Source organism: Sciurus carolinensis, chromosome 7 (assembly GCF_902686445.1).
Source record: "Sciurus carolinensis chromosome 7, mSciCar1.2, whole genome shotgun sequence".
Taxonomy (NCBI): domain Eukaryota; kingdom Metazoa; phylum Chordata; class Mammalia; order Rodentia; family Sciuridae; genus Sciurus; species Sciurus carolinensis.
Genome location: NC_062219.1, coordinates 116713299 through 116738556, shown reverse-complemented (window position 1 = coordinate 116738556; position 25258 = coordinate 116713299). Strand labels below are relative to the sequence as shown.

At 38.2% G+C, this 25258-nt stretch overlaps 1 protein-coding gene and 1 pseudogene across 2 annotated transcripts; one reads left to right on the top strand and one right to left on the bottom strand.

Annotated features, from left to right (window-relative positions):
• Positions 1-6798: 6798 nt before the first annotated feature.
• On the bottom strand, positions 6799-24912 carry Glo1 (glyoxalase I). 2 transcript variants are annotated; one of them, XM_047558285.1, is made up of 6 exons: positions 24733-24912; positions 16715-16797; positions 13752-13892; positions 12317-12384; positions 11499-11588; positions 6799-7366 (listed from the first exon to the last, which is right to left on the bottom strand). In XM_047558285.1, exons 1-6 carry the CDS (start codon positions 24811-24813, stop codon positions 7326-7328), a joined length of 504 nt encoding a protein of 167 aa, XP_047414241.1. In that variant the 5' UTR covers positions 24814-24912; the 3' UTR covers positions 6799-7325. The 2 variants fall into 2 exon arrangements, with proteins under 2 accessions (XP_047414241.1, XP_047414240.1); XM_047558284.1 differs by having other exon boundaries at positions 6799-7334; positions 24733-24910.
• Positions 7492-7592, top strand: LOC124989808 (uncharacterized; annotated as a pseudogene).
• Positions 24913-25258: the final 346 nt, after the last annotated feature.

Genomic DNA, 25258 nt, shown 5'->3' with positions numbered 1-25258 from the left:
TAGCAGCATCAGCGTCACCAGGGAACTCGTTAGAAATGATAATCATGGAGCCCACCCCAGAGGTATTGAATCAGAGTGAGGCCCAGACACTTGTTCTGACCAACTCTCCAGGTGATTCTGATGCACATCCGGTTTCAAGAACCACAGATTTAGAGGTGAATGATTCAAATTACTCCATCAAAGGCTCTAATTTTCCACTAATAACCCCCAAATAGGGTGGTTAAAACCCAAATAGGGTGCTTTACCTACCTTACTCTTGTAGGTGTTCTGTTGCTTTCTAGCTATTTTGTGCAGTTTGCCTCCAAAGATTTAAATTTTTCTGGATATAGGATCCATCTCATATTTTCAGCCTTCTTGTTCTACAAGGACATTTAATATGTCTATGTGCTCTTAATCAAGCTGTGCATACTCCATTAAATCTTTATATCCTATAACTCATGTGACATGGTATTTTTAAATATTACTTACCTCCCTTCATTTCTTTGTAACCAATGACCCCACCCCCACCAGGCAGCTAGACCATGGGCCCAGGGATGCTACAATAGAAAAAGGGCTCTTGACTTTCAAAATCCTGAACCCTGATGTTCTTTGACTTGTGGGGAGGGGAGTCAGGACAGTGAGTCCCTGTGAAGAGGCCTTACCTCTCTCTCACTTTTATATCAAGATAAACCACAAAATTCTTAGATATAGGTATCTGGGGATCAAAAAGGAAAGGGGACTTGTATTTGGCCTCCAGGGTATACCTCCTGGAAGTCAGCAAGACCTCTGAGAAGCAATGGCTATGAGAAATATCTGCGAGATAGAACCGTAGATAAACCTCATAGAGTCAGTTTCCCATGAACAGCAAAACGATTCAATGGTTCTGGAGTAAGGGTTGTGGAGAAGTCTTACCCACAAAGATTTCTCTGTGGCTGACGTGTCATGGAAATAGAGCGAAGCAGCAACTCAGGTGCCAGTAACAGGTAGTCAGCAGCAACAGTGAATGACGGTGTCGAGCCCGAAGGGAGGCAGCACCAGGGGATAGAAATCAGAGACAAGCAAAGAACAAAAGGAAGTAGCTTTCCTGTCATATACCCTGGGTAGGCAGGAACTGTCTCTTGATGCCATCACGTGTAGAGGAGGGGCTTGAGTGACGCCTGCACTCTTCAGCATGCTTCTTCATGCGTCGCCTGTCTTGTTACCCTCTTAAGTCCACCTAGGGCTGTGTATTTTACCAAGCTAATAAGGTAAAGGTAACTGGTGACAGTTATTTTGGTGATAGTCTACGCATGGGTTTGGCCCTCACCACCTGGAAGTGCCTTCTCATCTGAGAAGGTCTTTAATATTATTGTTTTCTTTAAATATTTTTTTATTTGTTCTTTTAGTTCTACATGACAATAGAATGTATTTGAACATATCAACATACCTGGAATATAACTTCCCATTTTTTTTTTTTGCGGTACTGGGGATCAAACTCAGGGCCTTGTGCTTGCGAGGCAAGCACTCTACCAGCTGAGCTATCGCCCTAGTCCTTAACTTCCCATTCTTGTGGTTGAACAGGATGTGAAGTTATATTAGTAGTGTATTCAGATATGAACATAAGAAAGTTATGTTCGATTCATTCTACTGTCTTTCTTATTCCCATCCCTCTCTCTTTCCTCCATTCCCCCCTGTCCAATCCAGTGAACCTCCACTCCTCCCTCCCACCATCTATTGTGAGTTAGCATCCACATACCAGAGAGAACATTTGGCCTTTGGCTTTTGGGGATTGGCTTATTTCACTTAGCATGATAGTTTCCAATTTCATCCATTTACTGGCAAATGCCATCATTTCATTTTTCTTTATGACTGAGTAATATTCCATTGTATATAGTATCACTAATATTATTTTCAGAGTTGGCATTTCTGCTGACCACATTATCTCCCAGCCTTCCATCTCCTGGCATTTTATCATTCCTATAACCTTGGAGTCTGGTGCACATTTCAACTCCTAATTTGCTGGTATGGCTGTTAACCCCGTAAAACTGAGAGCTATCGTGGCTGTATTATTTCCCCTGAAAGGTCCCCCTCACTCCAAAGGCAGGTCCTATTTTTCATGGGGGCTCCCTGACTCTGTCATTTCAGCATATACCAGTGGAAGGGTTCACCTATAAAAGACTAGATGCTTACCTTCCTCAATCCTTCAAGAATTTAGGATTTTCCCCCAGGGAAAAGTAGCAGGAGAGAATCTGTATTTACTGAAATCTGGTTTCTAACCCCTCAAAAGATGGGGAGCTTTATGTTTAAATAGAATAAAGAAAATCCCTGCTTCCTATACCCTTGGATTAGATACGCATCCCTTATATTCACTACCACAAATGTGTTTCACTATATAATAATGGGACAAAATAATTCATAATTTTGGAGGTAAACATTTTACTATCACTGATGCTAGTGTTAGGCATCTTTAAAGCAGTGCTTCTCAAACTTTTTTGTCCATATCAATCACCTAAATATTCTATGAAAAACGGATTTCTAGGCTGGGGTTGTAGCTCAGTAATAGGGTGCTTGCCTAGCACACATGAGGCCCTAGGTTCAATCCTCAGCACCACATAAAATAAATAAATAAATGAATAAAAAAGGTATTGTGTCCATCTACAACTAAAAACTATTTTTAAAAATACAGATTTCTGATCTAATAGGGCAGAGGTGAAGAATTAAATTCTTGATTTTTAATCAGCTCCAAGTTGATGCTGATGCTACTGGTTCAGCAGTCACCCTTGGAGTGGGGAGACTGTTTAAAATCCTGGTAACATGGTCATGCTATGTGGGTTCTTGATAAACATTAGCTACATTTTCTTAAATGTGTTCTTTGAAGGCACAAGTGTTTAAATCACAACTTGGTATATTTCCCTCCAAGTACTTCTTTTTTTCTTTTTGGTATCAGGGATTGAAGCCAGGGGTGCTTAACCATTGAACCACATCCCCGGTCCTTTTTAAATATTTTACTTAGAGACAAGGCCTCACTAAGTTGCTGAGGCTGGCTCTGAACTCACCATTCTCCTGCCTCTGCCTCCAGAGTTGCTGGGATTACGGGTGTGTCCCACTGTGTACAATTTTTTTTTTTCATTTGCTGTCTCAGGAGCATTTTTCTATATTTTTAAGTGTTCTTTGAAGGCACAAGTGTTTAAATAGAGCTTTAAATAGTGTTCAAATCAAGTACAAAGTGCTTAAATTGTTATAATAGATGGTATTTGATCATTATGGGTACTATAAAAGTTAACTATTTCCCCATTTGGGGCTTTTGTTTCTAATTTTTTGTTGCTATGAAAATAACACAAGTAACACATTGTATATATTTTAGAAATTGAAATCTGATTATTTTCTAGGAAACAATTCCCAGAATATCACAGTATTACCCAGTAAAGGATCTGGACATTTTAGTCTTTAAACTCTTGAAAACTATTGTGAAATGAAATGTGTAGACAGTTTGGATGAAGTCTATGAAGGTGCCTATTCCACTGCTTCTTCAGCAGTCCTGGGTGCTGGACTTCTATAATCTTTGCTGATATTGTGAGACTCAAACCTATGCATTTATAATGTGAATTCTATCAATTAATTTCCACTTATCCAATTATTAGATTAATCTGCTTCATCATTTCCTCAGTAAAGAACTGAGGACTTGAAAGGCTAAGCTGACTAACTGGTTACACTCTCTGGGATATCTGTGCATCTCTGCTTTGTGGATGAGTTGTCAATTGTATACATACGAACATATTCAATCCAGTTACCTTTGTAATAATAAGTATATAATTTAATGACGTATTATATAAAACATTAAAAATGAACTTAAGGATTCCCCCTCCTTTGCAGTGCTGGGGATCAAATCCAGGACCCCACCTATGCTAAGCAAGCACTCTACCACTGACCTACACCCCTAGTCCTTAAAACATGTTCACATAAAAAGAAAGTTGAACATTTTACAGAACTCAAAGGCAACTAGATCATATAAATTGCTGCCAAGTTAGAGGTAAAAATCATACAAATCAGGAAGAAAGCATAAAATGCTTTAAGTTTACGCTTCACTTTAAAGAAACCAGAATTGGAAATCTGAGATCAGTGTTCTCAATGGGGCGGTACTGACCCCTAGGGGTTATTCTGGAAACTTGGACATTTTTAGTTGGTTTCACTACAGGTTTTTAGTGAATGGGGAACAGGAATTTTAGATATCCAATAAAGGCCTGCACAACCTTGGGATGTCCCACTGATTAGGAAAAAACAACCCTGTTTTTTCCTCTCAAGAAGGTGAAGTACAACTGCCCAGTAAATGTGAGCTTCCTTCTAAAGAGTACTGTATGGAAAGGGGATGGGCAAATAACTGTTGGAGAAACCTGACAAGCTCCACCTCATCATGTAATCCAGGTTAACAACATGAGTGATGTCATGTTGACAGCACATACCATGATATGAGGGCTCTTTACCTTTGTGGTCTTCCTCTTAAACACTCATAATTCTCCCCTGCAATTCAGGGTTAAGCCTAATTTTCAATATGATGGTTTTAGCATACCAGGCCTTTGGAAGGAAATTAGACCATGAGGGTGGAGCCTTCCTGAATGGGAAGTGTTCTTTTAAAGGATATAAGAGATGATTTCTCTTGGCCTTGTGACGACAGAGCCAGAAGTTGCCTGTCTACAAGCCAGGAGAGGGATCCTCACCAGACCCTGGAGCTCTGGTGCCTTAATTTGGCCTTCTCAGCCTCCCCAACAGTGAGAAACAAACTGCTGTTTAAGCCATCCAGTCTGTGTTTTTGTTATAGCAGCCTGAACTAAAACACACCATGAAGCAATTCTAGTCAAAATACTGTGTGGAAGACCACAAATGATATTCACCCATCAGCTCAAAATTCAAATCACCTGTATTACAAAGGAGTCCCAGCCTCAGCCCGCAGGGTTCATGGCTGACTACCCCCCAGGGACCTGATGCCAGAGTACCAGTGTCTCATGACAGGGGAACACTTCTTGTGCTCTGGTTTGTTTTTTCCTGTCAACACTTCTCAGGCAAGTTTTTTTGGAAGTGAATGTTCTAATCCCTAGGAAAGCATGGTCATATGATATTTTTTTCAAGGCATATAGGAATGAATTTAAAAAATAAACAAGAACTGTCTTTGGCAAGATTTACTTAGCAAGTAGACGTCTTCTTTTCCTGGAAAAAAGGACTGAAATTAAGGCCTTCCCTTTGATAATTATAGCACTCAACATTGAAACTGGTCTTCATTAAGTTCCTCTGACTCACCTTTTGATATCTGATTATTCTTATCTCTGTACTTTGCCTGCCACAATCCCTTTATTCTTATTTTCGTTCCTCTTCCCATCCTTCTTTACCTATAGAAACTAGCTGGTTAACAGCTTTATACAATTGTGACTATTCCTGGTTCAGAATGGCCTTGTAAGCCATCTCAAATCCCTTCAGTACTAAGGGCAGTCTTATACAAGAACTTGATAGAAAGAAGTTTACAAATTAAATGCTCTTATCTAAAATTTTATTTGTCTATTAGTACTATTTGTTTAAAATTGCTCACACAAAATACATTTCATTTAAAAAAGGAAATGTAAAGCGCTTCTGGCAGTGTAAGAATAATTGGTATGGCCTATTCAAAGGTCTTCCACTACAGTCTACAGAAAATCTAAACTGCAAACTGGATGTTTTTATTCTCTGGGTCATAAGATTTTCAAAATCACTATGATTTTTTGAAATCTATCAAACATCAATCACAGCAGGGAACACCACAGAGCTGATTTCTGATAGCTAAGTTATGCTAGCAGTGAATATAATTTATCATAGATGATTATTGGCAGCATACAGACCTTGGTGTAGGGAAGACTCCTTGGGAGTTAGGCAAGTACCACCCATGCAAGAGTGACTGTGTTCCTAGGGTGGCCTTGTGCTATAGACTTCTCCACACTGCCCTCCCTGTGGTACTCAGGCCCAAGAGCCAATAGCACAATGTGCAAACTCATGAAAGGTCTTATAACGAGATACTAGTGCAGGAGGCATGGTGAGGAATTTTGAGGCATAATTTAAACACTAAAAATAATGAGATCTTGAGTACTTGAGCCTATTTATATTACCTTCAATTCATTAAAGTTGTTTTATATGTGTTATGGTTTAGATATGTCCCCCGAAAGTTCATGTGTGAGACAATGCAAGAAAGTTTAGAGGTGAAATGGATTGAGTCTTAACCTTTTAATCAGTGCATTAATAATTCACTGATATGGATCACATGGGTGGTAACTGTAGGCAGGTAGGATTTGGTTGGAAGAGGTAGGTCACTCAGGACGTGCCTTTGGGGTTTGTACTTTGTCCCTGGTGAGCAGAGCTCTCTCTGCTTCTTGATTGCCATATCCTGAGCTGCTTTCATCCTCCACACCATTCTGCCATGATGTCCTGCCTCACCTCAGGTCCAGAGCAATGGAGTTGATCATCTATGGACTGAGACCCCTGAAACTGTGAGCAAATAAAACTTTTCCTCCTTTAAAATTGTTCTGGTCAGGTCTTTTGGCCACAGCAGCCAGAAAGTTAACTGAAACAACATGTTTAGTCTTAATACTAGAAGTATTATGTGATGTACAGTATGTTACAGCTTAGTCTAGTGCATCGGTACCTAGTAAATATTATTCCCTTCCTACTCCCCAATCCCAAATAAATGAGGTTAGTCCTTGAACTTTAAAAGTATTATATAAATAAAAAAGAAATTAGTTTTTCTATTAGTATCCCTGTCAGCATGATTCTGAATTGCTCTCAAGAGTAACTTCTCTTTTGTAAAATAAACACTTTATACTGTTTGAAGTACACATGAAGATTCATTTTTGTTCAGTGTTCTTTACTTTCCATTGTGAAAAGTTATTTCTGAGGAATTGAAACCCCAGAGGATAACTGCCACAAAAAAATGATAAATGTTTCTTTTTCAAAAGATGATGATTCAAAGGCAGACCTGAAGAGAGACAGAAGGCAGCAAATGCAGCCTCTAAAGGAATTGTTATAATTATTGCCTAAAAAGTAAAGTCATACAGCTACATTCAAGGTCATAAGATAAAGCACTACTTTAAAACTAGAATGATCACTTGGGTGGGAAAAAAAACATGAAAAAGGAAAGAGAAATGGACTAAATAATTTGAATTTGAACAATGATCCATTGGTTCTAGATGCTTCTGGTATCTGAATATCTTGAATCATATTGTGTCCAGTCTTTTCTCCATCTTCACTGACATCTTAAAGGACCATTCTCATGAACTAAATAGTTGTCAATTTGTTTGGATTCAAAATTTCAATCCAGTAGCCATCAGGATCTTGAATAAATGCCAGACCTTTCATTTTACCTGTAAATTGAAATTTTTCATTACTGGAAAAACTGAAAAAGAAAAAAAAAACCTTATAAATTAAAAATAGTTTTATTAATTCAAATTTTAATTTACATTTTAAAAATACACAATTTTGTTTGTAGTTTTAATTTTTAAAAATTTCTATATTATATGCTTACTTTGGTAGTACATATACCAAAAATTGGAATAATACAGAGATTAATGTGGCCCCTATGCAAGAATGACATGCAAATTTATGGACTGTTACTTATTTTTTAAAAGAAATTCTATGTTGTGCCAGACCACCTGTAATCCCAGCAACTCAAGAGTCTGAGGCAGGAAGATCACTAAGGTCGGGCAACTTAGTGAGACCCTGCCACAAAATAAAAAATAAAAAGGGCTATGGATGTAGCTCAGTTGTAGAGCACTCCTGGGTTTAATCCCTAGTAGTGCAGAAAAACAAAATTCATATATTGTCAGTGTTGCCAAAATTTATGTTTTTTCATCATTACTAAAATGTTATCTTCCACACATAGCTGGAAACAAGTTCTCCTAAAATAAACCAGAGGACTGCAACATCTGTTAGGTATCAAGTGTTTGCCTCACCATGATACTGTTCACAATATCAATTCAGCAGCCATAAATAATAATATTTTTTTTATTTTGAGACAAAGTCTTGCTAAATTGCTCAGGACCTTGCTAACTTGCTGAGGTTGGCTTTGAACTTGTGATCCTCCTGACTCAGCCTCCCAAGAGGCTGGGATTATAGGTGTGCACCAATACACCCAGCTTAGTAGTCCCAATTTTTTTTTTCTTTTGTTTTGTTTTGGTACCTGGGATTGAACCCAGGGATGCCTAATCACTGAGTCACAACCTCAGCCCTTTTTCTGTATTTTATTTAGAGGTAGGGTCTTGTTGAGTTATTTAAGGCCTTGCTGAGTTGCTGAGGCTGACTTTGAACTTGTGATCCTACTGTTTCAGCCTCCCCAGGCGCTGCTGTGATTACAGGTGTGCACCACTGTGCCTGGCCCCAAATTATTTTAAAGAAGAAAATAGGAAGGTGCTTAAGGGAGCAGGTAGCATGTTTTACCTAAACAACCAAAAATACCTACAGACTTGAGTCACATAAATCCTTTTAAATAGTAGGGTAAGTAACCCAATTCCTGACAATCAGATTTTTTTCTCCCAGAAATTCATAAGTAGGATGGAAAGGCTAACAGGTCAGAGTTGTTTGCTTACATGTAAAAATGTAACTTGAAATTTATTTTCAGACCAAGATGCTGAATTGACTTGACTTCTATCTCTGGATGCTTTCAACAAGGCTAACCCAAGAGGATACAAATGGAAAACATTGGGGGGAAAGAGTAAGAATCTCAGGGGGATGGTTGAGAAGAACAGGTAGGAGCAGAGTGGGGTGACTATTTTAACCTAGTCTCTGGGGGTCAGACCAGAAGGCAGTACATCACAACTGTGGGAGGAAAAACAGAAGGAGTTTTGCTTTTGCTCCCCCAGGACCTGGGGCATTGGCACTTGCCCTTACACTTACTTGTAGGGGGCCCCAACCATTGGTTCCCAGATGTCCTCAGGATTAAATAAGGACAATACAGAAAGTTTATGCTATCAGGACCTGAGAAAGGGATCAACTCATCTTCCTACCCACTTTTCACATATCCAGGGCTAGGGAATGACAACTTCAGAAGTGTTTTCTATTAATACTGCTTTTCCCTTAGGGACAAGGGGGAACAAGCTGTTCTGGGGAATATAAAGAGTCTGACTCATTTCTAGGTGCCTTGGAATCCCAGCCTCAGCTTATCCTGCCCATTTTCCTAACACCATTCAGGTTGTTAAGGACAGGTCTTCCTCCATTCACACTACATGATGGACTGAAACAGCAAACAAGTGCAGGTACGTGTGTGTGGGAAGCTTAGAAGACAAAATAACAGATTTGAAGAACATAACCATTGAATGAATATATATATATATATATATATATATATATATATATTCACACACATACACACACACATATATATATATAGGCATGCGCCACCATGCCCAGCTATAATAAACACAAATACACAGACACACACACACACATAAAATGATGGATAACAATGAGGCATGATGGTGCATGCCTATAATCCCAGCAGCTTGGGAGGCTGAGGCAGGAAGATTCCAAGTTCAAAGCCAGCCTCAGCAATTTAGTGAGGCCCTAAGCAACTCAGCAAAACGCTGTCTCTAAATAAAATACAAAAAAGGGCTGAGGATGTGGTTCAGTGGTTAAGTGCTCCTGGGTTCAATCCCAAGTACAAAAAAAAAAAGGATTATAGATTCAAAAACAAGATGAAATATTAGGACAAAATGGACCAAAAATTAAAACATGTAAATTGATGGACAATATGAAATAATATTACCAATATGAAATAAGAATGAGAAAATATTAAAGGAACCAAGCAAAAATGAGATAAAAAAAATGATAGATTAAGAACACAACAGCTGAGTAAAAATAAATAAAATAAAGGTATTGTGTTCATCTACAACTAAAATACACACACACACACACACACACAAAGGGACAGAAAAATTCAAAAGATGCTACAAGAGATATACGCAGAAAAGATTTTCAAAATAACTTACTGTATTTAATGCTATCTTTAAAAAATGCCACAACCAAAGGAAAAAAAAATATGAATCAAAAATATTCCAGTCTATGTAATAGTGATATGACGGGGGTCAAGGGGAATAAGTTATTTTCTTAGTAGGGAAGAGATTTGGATGTTAAATATTTTAATTTAAAAAAAGGGTTAAAATAAAATAATGAAAAGTTTCAACTTAAAATTAAGTAATAAATTATGGTAGCAAAAGCAGATCCAAGTAAAATAATCAAAATACATGTAAATTCAACAAAACCCAAATATACACTATTTTAAGACATACCTAAAATATAAGTACATACAAAGGTTATAAAGTAATAAAAAAGGAATACTAGGCAATTATTAACTAAAGAGATCTGGTACAGTTATGTTAATATCATATAAAACAGACTTAAATGAACTTATTGTTGTTTTGGGGAGGTTCTTTTGGTACTGAGGATTGAACCCAGGGGCACTTAACCACTGAGCCACATCCCTAGTCCTCTTTAAAAAAAAAACAAAAACTTTTAGTTGTAAATTTTTAGTTGTAGATGGACACAATACCTTTATTTTATTTATCTTTATGTGGTCTGATGATTGAATCCAGTGCCTCATGTGTGCTAGGCAAGGGCTCTACCACTGAACTACAATACTAGCCCTCCCTAGCCCTTTTTTTTTTTTTTTTTTTTGCGGTACTGGGGGTCGAACTCAGGGCTTTGTGCTTGCGAGGCAAGCACTCTACCAGCTGAGCTATCTCCCCAGCCCTCCCTAGCTCTTTTTTTTAAAAAAAAAATTTTACTTGGAGACAGGGTCTCACTGAGTTGCTTAGGGCCTCGTTGAGTTGCTGAGGCTGGCTTTGAACTCAAAGTCCTCATGTCTCAGCCTCCTGAGCCACTGGGATTACAGGTGTGCGCCACTGCATCCAGCTCAAACTTATTTTTGAATGACCAGTTAAACCCTGAGATAGTGAAAGGTGGTGGCCAAAGAGAGACTGTGATAGGGTTATAGAGTGGGAAAAGGAGCCTAGGGTTTTTTTGGTTTTATTTTTTAGTTGTAGATGGACACAATACTTTTATTTTATTCACATATTTTTATGTGGTGCTAAGGATTGAACCCAGTGCTGCACACATGCTAGGCAAGCACTCAGTCACTGAGCTACAACCCCAGGCCCCTAGCCTAGGTTTTTTTTTTCAGTTGTTGATGGACCTTTAAGTTACTCATTTATTTATATGTGGTGCTGAGAATTGAACTCAGTGCCTTACACATGCTAGGCAAGGGCTCTACCACTGAGCCACAACCCCAGCCCATAGCCTAGGTTTTTGATGGCTTTCAGATCCTGTGTCTAGTCCCTTGTGAAGCCACTCTGTCTTTCAATTCCCTAAGATACCCAGGCATTTTTCTAATAATTTTTCTTCTTGCTTTAAGCTGGCTGATGTCAACTTCTATCACCTGTAGCCAAAAAGATTTTACTGTAACAGTGCCCTCTGTGGATGCTAATAAATATTATTTAATTAAAGAAGGCCAAGAACACAATAAGTACTAGACTCACCATCATCAGGTTTCTTCACAAATTTGACTCCCAGTTCTTCAAATCTTTTACAAGCTCCATATACATCAGGAACAGCAATTCCAATGTGACCTTAGGTGACCCCCACCACCACCAAAAAAAGAAAAAAGAAAAATACAGAGAGAAGGAAGAAATAATTACACCAGGATCTCCAAGTGCCACAGTAGCTTCTGAAACTTGTGTATTTCAAAACATAACATTTGAAAGCAAACTGAGTAAACTAGGTTCAAAGTCTCATATATTAAAGAACAAATATAGACCAATTACCTGGGTATAATAGAATAATTAGTTGCTATAAATGATACGTTATTTAAAATAAACCAATACTACCTCACATATAGTTCTGTTAAGAATAATCTATACAAAAAAGAATAATCTAAATTCTGAAAAAAACAAAAAACAAAAAAACAAATGCTCCGTAGGTATGTTATTGGCATTAACTATATAGCAGTCAACTGAAGTCTGTAATCCTGTCATCTTGAATTGACAAATTTTAAATCAAGACAGAAATGTACACTAAAAGAAATTGAGATTCTAATTACCATAGTTTTTTTTTTTTAATTAAAAAGTCAACAGAAAGTAGAATATGGAGACTTAAAAGTAAAACCATTGTGAGAGAGTATATTTATTGAGAAATTATATAATTCCTAAATAAGACTTGTGGAAATAAAATATACCTCTAATAAACTGATTTTACTTGTTAATTAGGCCATTGATGTTTTAGGTTTACTATAATTTTAAGTATGGATGTCATTTAAAATCAACAAATCCACATGTTACATATAAACAGGCAAACATACCAAATCCCCGAGGGTCTGAATTGCCATTGTGGTAACTCTGAGTCTCATCATTTTCAGTACCCCAATTGCTACAAAAGAAGGGAAAATATAATTTATAATTCTGTTCTGTAGAATAGATATTCTCTCTCTCTTTTGTGTGTGTGTGTGTGTGTGTGTGTGTGCTTTTTTTTTTTGGCATGGGAGATTGAACCCAGGGGTGCTTAACCACTGAGCCACATCCCCAGCCCTTTTTATGTTTTATTCTGAGACAGGTCTTGTTAAGTTGCTGAGGCTGGTCTTGAACTTGCAGTCCTCCAGCCTTGGCTTCTCAAGTCACTGGGATTACAGGTGTGCATCACTGCACCCAGCTATAGAACTGATACCTGAGAAGAAATCTGTCTTGGAACTCTTACTATGCCACTCTACATACTTGGCCTAACCCCTGCTACTACAAATATCACAATTTTAACTGCAGAAAGAGCAATCAGCAAAGTATGATTTCATGATTTTAACTAGATTAAGGAGATGGCAAAATCAGGCATCTGAATAAAAACAATAACAATAATAACAGCAACTATTATTTATTGTCTGCAGTACTTTATATTTCATTTAACCCTTGAAACAACTCCATGGCCCAGACTTGAAGAGTTCCTTTTTTTGAATGAGACTATCACTTTAGGGAATTTTTCAGGGTCATAGAATTAGTGTTAGAATTAAGACCCATGTCTAGGTCTGTCTGATTCAAAAACTTTGTTTTAGATCAAGGAACTAAATCACACATCTTGAAACAAATGCTCTTTTGGTATTTGTTAAAGAGTACAGAAAAACAAACTTAAAAACATAAAAAGGAAAAAGGGGGAATACTTCTTCCAACATTTTCAAATGTTCAAATTGTAAAAATGCCTCCCCAGCCCTTTTTATTAAATTTTATGTTGAGACAGGGTCTTGCTATGTTGCTTAGGGCCTCACTAGGTTGGTGAGGTTGTGCTTAAACCTATGATCCTCCTGCCTCAGCCTCCTCCATTGCTGGGATTACAGGCGTGTGCCACAATGCCTGGCAAAATATCTTAAAATTTTAATATTAAATATTACAAATGGTTTAATAACTTTTTAAGGGAACATATTAAATAACATTTCTGGATCAAAAAATGCAGCAAAATTACAAAAGAAAAAAATTTTGAATGTTGGAAGATTTTAGTTATAGTCTCTAAACATTAGTTAACTACAGTTTGGCAAATGTCTTATTACTTCACAGTCTTAAATTCTCTAAAAGACATTTGCCCTATCTATACCACAATACAAAGACTAGAAGATCCATGTAAAAACACTCAAACATGTTGTTACAAATTGAATTAAACTGGTAAATAAGCAACAACAACAACAACAACAACAAAAAGTACCAAAAGAAAAAAGCCTTAAGAAAATCTGAAATACATAAAAAGAAAAATATACTCACTGTGTCAGTTCAAGTGTTGCTTTTCTGGAGAATACCCATGCTAATTTTTCATTTTTATCTTTAGGGAAGTCATTTTTATCCTCATAAGCCAAGAAATAGAGTGAAAAATTCATAGTAGGAAAATCTAATTTTTGAAGTAACCTGAAATTTAAAAAACAAGACTAATTAATGAAGGAAAAGTTGATTCAAACTAAAATCAACACAACCCAATATTCAAGTTCTATAAATAAGAGCTATGTGTATAGGAAAGCTAGTTGAATGGAAAAAGCAAGGGGGAAAAAAATCAGTGAAAAAAATCTCATTTAAAAACACCTGGGCTGGGAATATAGCTCAGCTGGTAGACTGCCTGCCTCGAAAGCATAAGACCCTGGGTTCAATCCCCAGCACTGCAAAAACAAAAGCAAAAACAAAAACAAAAACAAAACAAAAACAACAACAAAAAAAAAACAAACACCTAATTGGGGCTGGTGATGGAGCTCAGTGGTAGAGTGCTTGCCTGGCATGTGCAAGTCCCTGGGCTCTATCCCCAGCACTACAAAAATAAAACCAACAAGAAGAATGACAACATTACCCTTTGTTTGGTCTGTAAATAACTGGGAAATATGAAAATAAAAGGAAACTTTTATAATTCATTAATTCTTCAATTTAATGCAATTTAACTGGAATTACAGTACTTGTTTGTAAATGGAGAAAATTTTCTTTTTAGTGAATGATATAATGCATTACTTTATTTTTTCAGATATGTGCTATAGATATTTAAGTATATATACTTATTGAGCTCTTACTATGCCAAAATTTCTAGGAAAGAAAATTGAGGATAGGTGGTATGAGAGAAGGAAAAAGGACAGATTACTACCACAGAAGATGTGAACATTAACGATAAAGCAGATAATAGTAGCAAATACTGCAGGAGCGTGAAACAGGAGTAAGCCTGAGAAAAGGTGTGGGAATATAGCAAGGTCCGGTGAGAGCAGTCTGAACAGCGTAGAGCAGAAGCTGGATTTCACTGGGCTTGGGAGAGATGGGGCAGTGGGCGGATAAAACAGCAGCAAGTATGGTCTCTCCAAGTAGGTGGTGGTGGCAATGCTAGGGTGGGCAAGAAAGTAGGGCAACAATCCTTCTAGAAGGCTTAAGCTTGTTTGTGGGATGAAAGGAAAGAGTGGGAAAGGAGACACCTGATATGAGAAAAGAGCGAATTCTGAGGTTTTAAAAAAGACAACTGAAGTTACAGCTTAGAAAATGAGTTTAAAGAATGTAGGATTATTTGTAAGGAGCAGAGTAGAATGAAAATGTCCAGAATGCCATTTTCTTTCAATTATTGAGGGTTAAATGCTCAAAGATGACCTGGTTCATAATCAAAAATTACAGATGGTTGAAGCATATCAAAAGGGAAGTTGCTAGAGTTTTGCTCCAAATCTTTCACTTAATTATCACTGCTGTGCATATGCTTTGGTCCGCTCAGATCCAGTACAGACTTATCATAAGTAAGATTTACTCCAATATGCATATAATAAAGTATCAAATACCTCAAACAGTCCAATCATGAAAAACTCTCTCTGCACCTCCTGAAACCAATGGCAGGAGCCTTACCCACCAATCAGCTGGCAATTGAAACCAATGAAATTGCTGCAACTTGTTTTTCCCAGAGGAGGCTCTTCTAGGTCATTGTCAAGTTGCATCCTATTAGGGAGCTCTTTAAAAACAAGGTCAACATGGAGTCAATTGGACATAGACTCAAATTCTAGCTCTGCCATGTGCCAAGTGTGGGATTTGAGACCAATAACTTATCTCTTTAAGCTTTGGATTCTTCACCTGCAAAAATAGGATTTAAGTTGCTCAAAGGCCTATTGTGAAGACTAAAGGAAATAATGGGAGAAACCCTGGCAAAGAGCAAGCATACAAGAAATCTGTGTTCATTCTGCTCTTTAAATGTGTCATAAATATATGCAAAACTACTTTTTTTTTTTTTTTGAAAGAATCAAAGAAACTATAATACTAGTTATCTTTAGGGAGGACTAGGGGAAGGAATCTATCATTTTTCATTTTGTATTTTTCTGAACTGGTCGAATTTTCTAAATGGACCTACTATATTACTTAAATTATTCTCTCAATATCAGTGGAGAGCGTCTAGGCAGTAAATTAAAGATCATTTATTTTATTCTTTTAAAAATTTTTTTAAAGTTGTGGATGGACAGAATACCTTTATTTTGTTTATTTACTTTTATGTGGTTCTGAGGATTGAACCCCGTGCCTCACATGTGCTAGGCAAGCACTCTATTACTGAGCCACAACCCCAGCCCTAATTTTATTCTTTATGTATCTATATTATTAAAAATAGGATATAGCTCAGTTGGTAGGGCCCTGGGTTCAATCCCCAGCACTGCAAAAAAACAAAACAAAACAAAACAAAACTCATGTTACTTAAGAAAAAAAAAATCAAGAAAAAGTAAAACTATCAATTATACCACAATGAAGCTGGGGGGCGGGGTGGTAAACGAGTGGGAATAATGCTTTAAGGATTATAAGAGCCGTGCGTGGCTTTTACCTGTTCGGTAAAACAGAACGGCGCAGCTCATAAAATTGGAACAGGGCCAATTTTAAGTAAAACTATTGGTTTTTCTGAGTAAAATGTCCTCATATTTATGTTTTTAGAAGTAAACAGCAGGTTAAAAGTGGTCAGAATATCAAAAAGGGTCTGAATATATTAAGGATTTGGCAGGCAGCTCTCAGAGAAAAGAATTTGGAGAAAATGCAAGTATTTGTGCCTTTTGTTGCCATTGAGCCTGGCTGGAATAAGAGAGGAAAGTTAATCTAAACCCTATCTATTCAGCCCTCCTTATAGACTCCTTGCCTAAAGAACTTTTGTCACTTTTGAAACAAACTACAATTTTTAAATGGGCCTGAAAGCATTCCCTATATTTGCAAAGCTATGCATTTAAGGTTCCAATAAATGATCTTCTTACGTCATTCCAAGGACTCTAGTATAAAAATCCAGTGACTTCTTAGGATCCTTAATTCGCAGCATGGTCTGCTGCAACAGAAAATCCTAAGGAAAAACAGAATATATTAAAAACCTTTAATTGTCATCACTTATTACCAACATTGTGTTCTCTACAATAAGATACAAATAGTACACTATTTTTTTTTTATCTCCAGCCCAAATAGTACACTATTGTAACACAATGTTTAAAAAAAGAAAGAAAAAGAAAAGAACACTTTTGTCCCTTCAGCCTACTATGAAAATCACCTGGAACAGTTCCTATCACCCACAAGCTCCTGTGGTTCTGCCCAGCAGTGCTTTCTTGTTGTGGGTCCCAGTGTGGCAGGAAGTTTATATCTTAAGAATTACCCTCAATCAAAGGTATATAAAATATCTGGCTTTCCTGCTCCTTGGTGGAACAATTCTGAGGCATGCTCCACATGGTCCCTCAGAGGCTCCAGCAGGATGGAATCCCTGGTGCCCTCAATGATCACAAGCAAACACCTATTGTAGGCCATCCTTCCCCAATCCACAGAGCTTTCTGTGACCCACTCCCAAAGAATCTACTTACAATCCTTATTCCAGGCTGCCTTTGGACAAACTGAACTAAGACTTTGTTTGATGTTATAAATAAAGAATCCAACTGCTATAATATTTGTGAGTGAATGCAGAGAACTGTCTTTCCTGAACCATTTACTGGTAACCATGTAAATTAGCAAGAAGTCACATGATCTTAGACTCCAAAATAACTAAAAGGTAAAATGTGATGGGCTGACAGATCTGACTCCATGAGAATGTTATAGGCCAGACTCTAAAGGAAATGACTAAACAGACTCCATTTTGCTCTGTGACTCCATGTTATGTAGGAAATAAGCTTCTCCCATGGGAACACCCACCTCTGTACCCATATCAGTTACTTAGAGTGACATGTTTAACAATACAGAATGATAATTCCTATGTAAAGAAAAATTGCTCTCTTTTGATTCCTATTGCTCCTAAACAATGTATCATGTGAACAGTAATTGTGTGGATGTTAGTAACCATTCCTTAGTTTGTACCTAAGTAAGGGTCATTTTGACCCACTTCCCCCTCTGTCGATGATCTCATGATGTTAATGTGTAATTTTGAATCATAGCAACAGACACTTATGATTAATGTATAAGAACCCCTACAACCCTGTGGTAGGGGCTGTTCTCCCAATAGCCATTTTTTTGGGCATTGTGTGAAACAGTCAGCCGGCCGGCTTAATAAAGACTCTCAAATTTGGACTTCTTAGTGGTGATCGGTCTGTTCTTAAGTTGTGCCCCATAACATAAAAAGTTACTGTCTCTAACTCCTTTGTGAAACCCTGTAATTTCCACATCAGGAAATAGAAGGCTCAACTGATAAAATGATGGAGTACATAAACTGATAGAATAAAGATCATTATTAGCATTAACAGTAACAGTTGGCTTAGGGGTTGACTTTGTCACATCTAAGAACTCTGAGGATCACTATCTACAAGTATTAGTATCCCAGTTTTATAGATGGGAGGCTGATTGCAAATGATTAAATTAATCACCCCAGTTTTCTGATTTTAAGTTCAGGTCTCATTACCATAGGTACCTTCCAGTCCATGTGTCAGTCTTCCCCAACAATTTTAATCTGCTGTACACATGGACGTGACAAAACAGGTCCAAAAACTCTCACCACTCCCTTTGCAGTCACTGTCATCTCTCTCCTGTGACTCACACCATATAAAATATAAATGTAGGGGCTGGGGCTGTAGCTCAGTGGCCGAGCACTTGCCTTAACATGTGTGAGGCACTGGGTTAGATCCTTAGCACCACATAAAAATAAATAAAATCAAGGTATGCTGTCTACCTACAACTACAAACATTTTTTAAAAAAAAACAAATGTACTTTATTTACTCAATATCATTGGGAAATCATGCTAAGTGAAATAAGTCAATCCCAAAAACCAAAGGCCAAATGTTTTCTCTGATTAGAGGATGCTGATCCATAGTTGGGGGTAGGTAGGGAAGAATGAAGGAACTTTGGATTATACAGAGGGAAGTGAAAGGAGGGGTGGGGTGGTGGGGATGGGAAGGACAGATAGATTGAGACAAACATTATTACCCTATATACATGTATGAAAATAATTTTTTAAAAAAATTTATCACTGTTAAAAATTTTTAAAAATAAAGTAAAAAAAAAAGAAAAAATACAAATGTACTTTATTTACTCAATATCACTGGGCAATTATATTTTTGTATTTGCTAAATTCAAAAAACCAAACTGAATTCTTTTTTTTCTAGTTGTTGACAGACCTTTATTTAATTTATTTATATGCAGTACTGAGAATCAAACCCAGTGCCTAACACATGCTAGGTAAGTGCTCCCCCACTGAGTCACAACCCTAGCCCAACAAACAGTATTCTTGTAAGAATTAAAATTCTCACTTAAGACAAAACTAGCTTGAAAAGTACTACATCTTATTAAAACCAACCTTAAATAAATATAATAATTAAATTCTTTATTCATAGCTTATAATCACATATAAGTAAGTTGGCTCTGAGCTTCCATGTTTCCAGAATATTTGGGTTGCTTTTCTCAGTCAGGAACTGCACTCCTAGAGACCTCAGGTTTAGTGTGCAACTGGGAACGAGAAAAGTAGCTCCCAATATCTGGGCACTGGTTCCCTCCTGTTGAACATAGTCACAAAAACACTTAACAAAGCCACTCTATGACTGCAATGAAGAGACCAAATTTAGAATTTTAAAAAATTTTTATAAAGTAGCAAGACCAGTTCCACATCATATGCTTATGTAAGCACAGATTAAAACAAGGTACTGAGAACACCAGAAAAACATCTTCCTCACCCAGCTAATGTGAGTGACTGCTGCTTCCCTGTCAATTAGATGTTTGCTTGAGGAGGCCAACTCCAGAGAAAATCTATGTGTGCTCTTTCAGGCTAGACCAAAGGCAAATTCAAAGGCTCTATTTGGCAGGCCTCCTAGAGGCAAGCTGTAGACTTGGTGCTTGGCCAGTGCACTGCGGTCTCTGGAGGGAGTTGCAGGCAAGGACTCAATTCTAAAGAGGTCCCTGATTATTCTATCAAACACTAACTTAGGTGCTGCTGTAAAGGGCTTTGCAGGTAGAATTAAAGTTATTAATCAGTTGGCTTTAAAATAGGGAGATTGGCCAAGATTATCCAGATGAGTTAAAAGTAATCAATCACATGAGACCTTAAAAGCAGAAGAGAAAGGCAGAACAGTGAGAGACACAGGAAAAGGCAGCAGAAGAGAGGAGGGGCAGCAGGGGAGGTCAGAGATGCCAAGATGAGGAGCTAACCTGCAGGTGCTGGTGTGAGAAGCAGGAGAACAGACAGAAGGAATTACAGGCAGATCTCCTACACCCCCACCCCCACAACTGATAGCCAGCAAGGAGACCAAGACCTTGCCCTAAAACTGAAAGGAATGGAACCCAGTGAATAATCTGAGTTTGGAAGCAGATTCTTTTGAGCCTGTAATAGGGAACGCAGTCCTGTCAATACCTCCCGTTTTAACCAGTGTGACTCATGTCAGACTTCTAACCTAAAGAACTTTGAGATAAAATAGTTCTCACCAAGCTGCATCCAATATTATTGGTCATTTCTTTAGTATCATGAGGCCTTTCATTCCTCACGCAAAGGAAAGGGAAAAAAAATACACAAGTATGAAAGGAATTATTTTTGAAAGGCAATATGGTTCAAATGCTGGCTTTACAACTCTAATCTTGAGTAAATCAATACTTTCCTTGAACCTATTTCCACATCCTTAAAATGAGGATGATTACAGTTTCTAGTTGCTATGCTTGAGCTGAAATGTAAAGGGAATAATGCATGAAAGTGCTTAGCATAACGCTGGGCCCAGAGCAAGCTACTCTGTTTATTATCTGTCTTGCTGCAGATGTTGTTATTATTATAAGACAAACACCCAGAGTTTCCACTACTGACTATTGTTTTTGATTCCCCAATTCTGTACTCTCCAGCCCATACCTCTAACCTCAGCTCTAAACTTACATCTCCTGCACCTACTCATCATTTCCACTTGTTTGAACATCAAATTCATTATAGCCCAAACAATACTTCTTCCTATATTGCCAAGAGTCAATGCTTCAACTACCCCTTGTTAGTTCAAGTCAGACCCTTGAATTCTCCTTGATTCCTCCCTCAACATTCCTTCCCCAAACCAAGCACTCTGTTTACCTGCCTGTTAAACCTCTCCTGGAATCTTTCTCCTCCTAGTCTCCCTAATGACCACTAGATTGTTTAGGTCCTTACTACTTCCTGCCTGAAAAATCATCTCTCTGCTTTTTGCAGGCTTATCTAAATGCAATTCAGAGTGATCCTTCTATAATGAAAACCCATTTCTGGGTTAAAAATTCAATCCTTCAGGCTGGGGACCTAGCTCAGTGGTAGAGTATTTGCCTAGCATGTGTGAAATCCTGTATTCAATCCCCAATCCTTTGGTGGTTTCTCAACCCTTTGGGGGAAAAGCAAACATATATGGTTGCTGTACACTTCTTTAACATCATCTTTTATCTCAAGCATTTACTACTTCATACCTTACCACTTAAAAAATGTGTGTACCCCCAACAAATGTGCATTTATTTTAATTATGTACATGTCCAATATACCAGGATGAATATACCACTATGACACTGGACTGGGAGTGTGGCTAAGTGTCAGAGCAGATGCTTAGCACATATAAGATCCTGAAAACAAAAAAAATATAGTATAGAAATAAATATAATAAAGATATAAATATATGTATAATGTAAATATATATTACATACACACAATTTATTTACCAAGTAGAAATCTTTAAGGTAAGAAAACAAGTAAACATATTGAGTTCTCAAATTTTCTTTGAGCATCCCAATGATTATTTTGTGTATTTCAACTCCCACTACCTAAAATGTCAGTCTAAGCCTCAGTTCACTGATGTCACTTGTCTTTATATATACTATGAGTCTCTATGCCTAGAAAAATCAGTCGTCTATAGGGTCATTGTCCATCTTTCTTCCTCCTTTTCATTCCCCTGCATTCAACTCTACCTGGTTACCTCCTCCTTATTTAACAAAACTCAGCTCAAGTGGACACCATTCCATACCATTCAGATGGGACAGGGGCTCCACATTAAAATTAAAAAAAAAAAAAATCTATCTATCCGGGGCTGGGGAGATAGCTCAGTCGGTAGAGTGCTTGCCTTGTAAGCACAAGGCCCTGGGTTCGATCCCCAGCACCCAAAAAAAAAAAAAAAAATTAAAAAAAAAATCTATCTATCTATATATGTGTATATATATGTATATATATATATATATATATATATATATATAGAGAGAGAGAGAGAGAGAGAGAGAGAGAGAGAGAGAGAGAGACAGTCCTATATGTGTGAGATATAGCTATACAGAGTGATATGTTGACATTGGTAGTGTAACTTAAAATAATGACAACATTGAGGACATTGTCTATTCTATCAAAGAACTGATAGAAATAATAAAAAGAATGGTTGTTAGGGATTGCCAGTTGAAAGGAGGAATATTCAGCCTGTTGAAAAATGTCAGCCAAGTAAGACCACCCAAGATGTGGTACAGCTGTGTAGTCTTTGATGTGACTTCATGATGAAGATGCCACAAATGTTCAATAAATAAGTTGTCTTTCTGCTCTTGTCTCTCTCTCCTTCTCAAACATGCATCACTTATTTCACCTTCTGGAAAAGCTTAAATGGCCTCATCAAATCCAGACTTGGAATCTTCCAATCTACCCTACAGAATGCTTCAAAGTCCTGGATCATTCTCCCTACCTATATGAAATTGTTCTTAGATATGACATTCAAGGTTCTCTTCATGATCTATCTCCAACCTACCATCCTGGCCTTCTTTACCACTGCCTGGATAACCTGAATTTCAACAAAAAACATTTAATCATCTCTCCAGGCAAGCTCAGCATTGCATCTGCCATTCTACTACCACATTCTTGCCAAAATGCTCCCTTCCCCTAGAAGGCCCTCCCAGGTCCATCTTTCTTTAGAGTTGGTATATGTTCAGTAAAGGGAGGAGACCTCACCTTGCTTATCCTCCTAGTCCCCAAAAATGCATTTATTAAGGTTTTTCTGTCCCCTCCTTCATGGCAAATTCCAAAATTACTGCTTGAGTCAGTAATTTTGAGTCAGATAGGGCAGAGGTTGGGAATGTGGGCTCTTTACTGGGCAAGTTATTCAACACTTTTGTCTAAATCTCCTTATCTGTAAAATGAGATAATTATGCCTTCCTATAGGGGTTGTTATGAGGACTAAATTAAGTAATGTACTTAAGACACCAACTCAGAGCCTCACACATTTAATTTATACAATTAGTATCAGTATTATGTATTCCATTTTATGTTATATGGTACTTCAAAGGTCAATAGTTACTGATCTCAAAAAAAATGATTACTCCAAATCATCAAGAGAAAATTAGCTAAAAGGAATGTAAATTAAGAGGCAAGGGGCTGGGGATATGGCTCAGTTGGTAGAGTGCTTGCTTAGCATGCACAAGGCCCTGGGTTCAATTCCCAGCACCAAAAAAAAAAAAAAAAAAAAAAAAAAAAGATGCAAGGGGGCTGGGGTTGTTGCTCAGTGGTGGAGCACTTGCCTAGCACGTGTGAGGTGCAGGGTTTGATTCTCAGCACCACATTAAAAAAAATAAAGATATTGTCCATTTACAGCTAAAATATTTTTTAAAAGATGCAAGGAAGCATATGTAATATATTTATAAAGTTTCCCCAGAATTTGCTATTTTATTTATTTATTTACTTATTTTTTGCCAAGGATTGAACACAAGGCCTCATGTATGCTAAGAATGCTCTCTGCCACTGAGCAGCACCTGGAATCTTTTCTTGTTTGAAATAGCCCAGTAATAAACTGTCCCTGGAATCTTTTTGTTGATGTGTGTTTATTTGAAATAGCCCAGTACATAAAATGCACAGTTTTCTGAGAATGACTCAATTTACATTATAAAATAACTAGGTATTAATATTAAGGGATACAAAAGTGAGAGGGGTGTGAGAGGGTGTGTGTGTGTGTGTGTACATATATATATATGTATGCACGCATACATACACACACACACACAACTTTTTTTTTTTCTTTCCCCTTAATTTTGCAGTGATTAACACTTTTTTCTAAGTGGGGACCAAGAGTTAGTTAAAGGTTAATTAGAGGTATGTGACTCTGCCATGAAGGCAAAGGACAAGTAGAGACCAAAGTTATTGGCAATCTATGGGCCCCTCTTAGAGGTCTGCATAATGCCCATACTCAATCTACAAGGAATTTATAAGTGATGCAATTAAATGAACAAACAGGCATTTAATGACACTGATGACCACAAGAATAAATTTCCCAAGCAGATGATGTGTTTAATCTTGAGAGTGCAGGAGGTACCACACCTGAGTGAGTTACACTGACTCAGTACAGATATGCGAAGTAAGTGAAAGCCTAAATTTGCAACAGGCCATTTTTCTTACTGGGTCACAAATGTAACACGAGAGTGAAGCTGGAGTTGGGGACGACTACGGAAAATGATTGCAACCAGAAGGTCCCAGCATAGACAGACCTTTGAACCTGTGTCTAGGAATTTGAAACTGCTCCTCTATCGGCCATGGCGACTGATTCGGGGAACACGCACACCCATGGACAAGGAACCTGACCTCGTTTGGCTTGGCTTCCAGATACCGTCCCAAAATAAACAAGTTAATGCAAGCAGGGTCGCAGGTTTTTGAAACAACCTAAAGTAAAGGATCCCCTCCATTCTTAGTCGATCTCACGGTCTCCGGGGTATTGGACTCTATTATCCTCTTCCCAACCCACGCCCCGTCCGCCCAGGACTGGCGGACCTGCAGCAGCGGCCAAATGGGTTCGAATCCCATCCGCCGAGTCGGGCGGGATTGCAGGATCCGCTCCCCCAGGGCCCGGACGCGCGAGAAGTCCCTGTGCCCACCTTGGTGCTAGGGTCCGGGTCGGAGCAGCAACTGAGGGCGACCTCGTCAGTGAGGCCGGACGCGGGCTGAGGTTCTGCCATGGTTGCGCCGCACTAACACCGCCGACTGAACCCGGGAACAGAGGGCCACCAACACCAACTACCAAGTCCCTACGCTGACTTCGCTAGAGACAGCGCGACGGCGCCGCTGGGAGGAGGCCGCTGACTTCAGCCAATCGCCGGCGGAGAGCTGTGGGCTCTCTTCTGATTGGGTCTCTGTGAGTCAGCGCCTCCGACCACAGGCATCTGGGCCTCGAGACTACAACTCCCAAGGTGCAGTGCGCGTGAAGGAGGCCCGCTCGGAGGGCGGGCGGGGGGCGAAAAAAAAAAAAAAAAAAAAAAAAGAGAATGAGAAAAAACCTGATGCTGGGAAGCGAGGGTCCTATTACCAAACGACCTAATTTTGTTTCTGTTTAACAATGAAAGTTCGGTAACCATCTCCCGATGGCAGCTTTGCAGGAAGTCAGGATCTGATATAAAGTGAGAA